Source organism: Lepeophtheirus salmonis, chromosome 5, assembly GCF_016086655.4.
Source record: "Lepeophtheirus salmonis chromosome 5, UVic_Lsal_1.4, whole genome shotgun sequence".
NCBI classification, from domain to species: domain Eukaryota; kingdom Metazoa; phylum Arthropoda; class Copepoda; order Siphonostomatoida; family Caligidae; genus Lepeophtheirus; species Lepeophtheirus salmonis.
Window position 1 is genome coordinate 17,079,408 of NC_052135.2, and position 4,672 is coordinate 17,084,079.

Genomic DNA, 4,672 nt, shown 5'->3' on the forward strand with positions numbered 1-4,672 from the left:
CACTAGAAATGAAATCCAAACTCAATTATGAGGGAAATCATTATTGCATGCATATGTGTTGACAGGCGACATATATCCAAAATGTAATCAACACAAGGGTACTAAAGTTTTTTCGATAAAACTCAAGGGCTCTGTAAAGACCTTCTTTAGTCTCTGATATATGATTCTGATATTCTGATATATGATTCTGATATATACTCTGATATATTTTTCAAATCGGACAATTTTGAGTAACTCTGGTTTAAAGTGTTGCTGGCTCAGTTAGATCAAAGGAATTTGAGAGGAACAACATCCGCGGGGTAATAAATTTAGCTCCACCTTATTCCATCAAAAGTATGAAGACAATAGACTGTTAATTTGAGACAAAAAAGATACTTATTTTCTTAAACGGAGGAGGAGTTGCTGAAAGGCACTTTCAAAGTTATAAAAAGTAACAGAAAACGAAAAACAAAAGAGATGATTGATAATTGGATAGGAAGGATGGATTCAGGGATCCTTTTTATAACATCTGTTCTTTCGCGTAGTAATATTTGTAATAGTCCTTTTCGCATTATGACAAAGTAAATTTATGGGTTTTTTTTTTTAAGAAGTTGTAAAACTATTTTCGATCGATTACTTTGACAAATTTATATTCTGTATTATTTTCCTTATAATATTTTGAGTTTCATTCCCTAATTTTTTTTGGGGGCTGGAAGGAATGATGGTCGGTCCTAACTAACTCCATAAAAGCTTTCTCCCTCTTTGTACGTCTATTATGTATGTATGCAGCGTGTGGTGTTTGGATAAGGCTCATCCAATGCTTCATTTGACATCATTGAAATAATCAGAGCATCTATACATATAATGAAGAATGATGAACTTCCATCTGTTGTGTGCCCAACAAAAAATGAAAAAAAAACCTCATCTGCTTTTGGCGGATTTTTATGGTTGTATATGACGAAATAAAAGAAAAAAGTTTTTTTATAACCTCGAAGTTTATTGTAGATATAATAATATAATTAATGAATTGATCACGAAAATTTGTCTCTGACGAAAAAATTATAAATATAAGTAGGTATGTATATTTTAATTTGTAGGATATATCTTTGAATGAGAGAAATAAATAGTTACAAGGGAAAAGGAACAGAGTTATAAAGAGACATACGATTAAAAATAGATTTTTGATTCTGAATGAAAGCACGGAAAGTTATAATTACTGATATATATATATATATATGTAGTGGATATGTAAATGCAAATTTAATTAATGCCCGGGAATGGTAATTATTATTTGGTACTGTCTTCACTGGGTCAGTCTTGCTAGTTTTTTTTTGTTGAAAGATTTGAAGGTTTAACTTTGGGTAGAAGTAAACGATAAAAGTCATTTTAAATATCGATAGGTACATGATACATATGTTATCTAATTTACAAGGATGCTTAAATTAGCATCAGAAGTTTGTGTTGGATTGAGATCAGAGGTTGAAGAGGATGGATGGTGATGATTATGGTCAAGATCGTAGATTCCACCACTCTCCAGAGATGAAGGGTTGGAGGAGCTTTCTGAGACTAAGGACTTGGGTGATGAGGTAGAGTCTGCTAAAGCGCATTCAATCGGAGTGGTGTTGGCTTTTAAATAGTCGGGAAGAATTTTTTCCATCTGAGTCATGCAAAGGTCCAAATCACTCTGCAAATAATAAGGAAAAGAAAATGTTAGTTTTCTGAGCTGTTGTTTCTTAAAATAAAAAACTAAATTTGGTAAAAACATACAGCGACAATATGCGTTAGCGTCTGTAGACGAAGTCCAATTTCTCTATACGAGGCTACATCTTCACAAAGGACACTGGGGTCATTGGATATCACTTTAAGAGCTGCGAAAAGTCCGGCGGAGGCCATTAAACTCGGAGTTAGGTAAGAAAATTTGTACTCTAATATTGAAAGAACGATGATCGTTTCAGCTCGTTGCTTGAGCCGCACAAGATCAATTGAAGAATGAATGCCAATACGGTGAATTATTTGATCAAGGAATTCTAATGGGGTAACAGAGGAAAGCTCCCATCGTAGTTCCTGTAGAAGGAGTAGCTCCCAATCCTTGAAGGAAAAATCAAAAGAAATAAAACCATGTGACTACATGGTACTAAGTGTTGCCCTTACCTTTATTTCCTCGGATGTGATGCTAAAGTCCGTGTAAAATATGAGTCTCTCACCCAAAATGGGTCGAGTCTCACGGAACTTGGAGGCAACGAGTAGACAAACAGCTCCAACAAGTTGGAGCTTGGACTTGTCGACACGACAGCGGGATAGAAAGCGATCCATGTAATTCATAGCTAAGCAGAAAACTTCAGGAGCAGCGGACAGCTCCTGACAAAGCTGAAGCATCCAATCTCCAACAATTTTTCTCATGGGCGGTGAGATGTCCTTTTGCACATATTTGAAATAATCAGGAGTGGACGGAAGATAGTTTTCCTCCAAACGGAGTAGGTTTTGGAGGATTCGATCATCTTTGTACAATACAGGATCATTGAGAGCTTTGACAGGATATGCCTCCGGGTCTTGTTCTCCTCCCCCAGGTCGGCCAGGGACTGGTATCGGTAGGGAGGAGGGAGTACTCAGTCCTTTTTCGTCGATGACTTCAGAACACCGAAGATCACTTAGATCCGGAGTAAGCTCTTCCTTGTTATAAGTTCCCATTTCACTACAATTTCATAGCATTTTTTTTTTTCGGTTTTTTAAGAATGTTTTTAGGATTGTTGTTAATGGATTCAAAGCACTGGGTTAATAATTAAAATATATTAATAATAAATTGATTAATTAAAAGGCAATTTGTGTTAAACGTATTCAAAACTTTTTTTTTTGGAAAGACTAATTCGGGATCGCAAGATGTACGTCAAATTACTTTCCGTAACCGGCGAAAACCCGGTGATGAATGGAACTAGAAAAAGTTGGAGTTGTATAGGAAAAAAAAAATGTGTAGTATTTTTTCCGCGAACACGTTAGCGTGCGACATTCACGCGCTTTCTAGGTGGGGTTGCTAGGAAGATGTACCCTCGCTCGCCCCTTTAATTTTTTCTTCAGGGACATCAGTTGTAGAATTCAGCTTTAGAGGGCGTTATGTATGAAAGTAATAGTTATCGCTTGAAAATATAGATGTCACTCCGTAGGAGGAAGAGTATTTTATATTGTCATTCAATTTTTTGTAGGTTGAGTGAATATTAAATTTCTTAATTTCAAAAGTCAATCCTTTTTAACAACATTATTTTTGTTTACAGCATCACTAAGTTAATGTCTAGCTGCTATCAAATGATACTTTAAGGTATAACCATCCTTTCTTCCCTCATAAAAACTTGATATGTTTTCAATTGTTTATTTTACTTGTTCAATATTGGTAATGCACTCAAGACAAGTTGAGTCAGTTATACATAAAGTTCCTGAGGATCTCCCACAAAAATCCACAAATATCTAAAAACTTGAATTAAAAAATAATTAACGTAACTACAAAAACATCAATATCTACAAAATGGTGTAGATGTACCAATTTGTCGTCATCATCAAATAAGGATACATATCATAATAAACAATCATAAACCCAAGAGGATTAGGGAACCTGAATGCTTCTTTTGAACAAAAGTGTTTCCGATGTCGAAGAGATACATCCTCACTCCCCACTAACAAATGAGTAGTGGAAAATAAATACTGCACTTTCTCTGCCTTGGCGATCGAAAATTCAGAGCACCTCTTCTTCCTATATCTTTCTGTGCTGCAATTATTTAACCGAGTGGAGGAGATGGTACAGACACAATGGAAATGCAGAATTACATTGGGTGATAGGTTTTATAATAGTAAAAATTTAGTCAGTCATGTACGGCGGAAGGACTAATAAAAAGGCAATGCCTCGAAGGGAAGAATATGGTCAATAAATCAATATTGATGACGGAGAGTTAAGATGAGAATAGGATACTAATTAAATACATATAAAGAACTAGAAGGGCAACACGCCTGCCGAAAAAAAAGATAGATGAACAAACAATAATGCAAGAGTAAAGTGTTAAATAGAGAGGTTCTGTCATTTAAAAGGTTTTCTTGTTTGGAAGAAAGAAAATGCCACGTAAGTAATTTTCGTTTTTCTGAAATTTAATGAAACATGCTATTTTCTGACTTACAAACAAGACACATTTTAAAACACAAAATCTCTTCATTTTTATAAGGAGAGTTCTTGAGGTATGAAGATTAAAATATTCAAAGTTAATAGAAATAAATTGTCGATACACTATTTATACATGTGATAACGCACTTTGAGTGCTAACTTCCAATAAAACTTTAAATAATTCGAGACATAACCCATATGATTAATTTCTAGTTTATTTGACCCAAGATAATCCATAGCTTTTTTACAAAAGATTATATTTTTTGGGAAAAAAATTAAGAAATTACATATTTTTGGAAAAAAAATATCAAAACTCCATAATTATTCACAAAGAATTTTTTTTTAAACATTTCAAAAATCAATAGCTATTCACAAAAAAATTAATTTTAAATTTAATTTTGAGGAAAAAAAATCAAAAAATTAATTTTGAGGAAAAAAAATCAAAAACCACACTAGAAATATAAAATCTTTCGAATAAAAATTTCTAAAATCTGAGGCTATTTACAAAAAATTAAATTTTTGAAAAAAAAATTCCAATTTTAATTTTTTAAA

The 4,672-nt window shown here is 33.4% G+C and overlaps 1 protein-coding gene across 1 annotated transcript; it reads right to left on the bottom strand.

Moving 5' to 3' along the window:
- Positions 1 to 955: 955 nt before the first annotated feature.
- LOC121118407 (G1/S-specific cyclin-D2) lies at positions 956 to 2,910 on the bottom strand. Its single transcript, XM_040712988.2, has 3 exons — positions 2,131 to 2,910; positions 1,747 to 2,067; positions 956 to 1,663 (listed from the first exon to the last, which is right to left on the bottom strand). Exons 1-3 carry the CDS (start codon positions 2,665 to 2,667, stop codon positions 1,400 to 1,402), a joined length of 1,122 nt encoding a protein of 373 aa, XP_040568922.1. The 5' UTR covers positions 2,668 to 2,910; the 3' UTR covers positions 956 to 1,399.
- Between the last annotated feature and the right edge of the window lie 1,762 nt (positions 2,911 to 4,672).

What these genes read in the sequence shown, in the direction of transcription:
- LOC121118407 (XM_040712988.2), bottom strand. Translation starts at nt 2,667, where the DNA reads ATGGGAACTTATAACAAGGAAGAGCTTACTCCGGATCTAAGTGATCTT. An exon ending in TCACATCCGAGGAAATAAAG is followed by an intron (nt 2,068 to 2,130) that starts GTAAGGGCAACA and finishes TTTTCCTTCAAG; the next exon opens with GATTGGGAGCTACTCCTTCT. An exon ending in CGCTAACGCATATTGTCGCT is followed by an intron (nt 1,664 to 1,746) that starts GTATGTTTTTAC and finishes TATTATTTGCAG; the next exon opens with AGTGATTTGGACCTTTGCAT.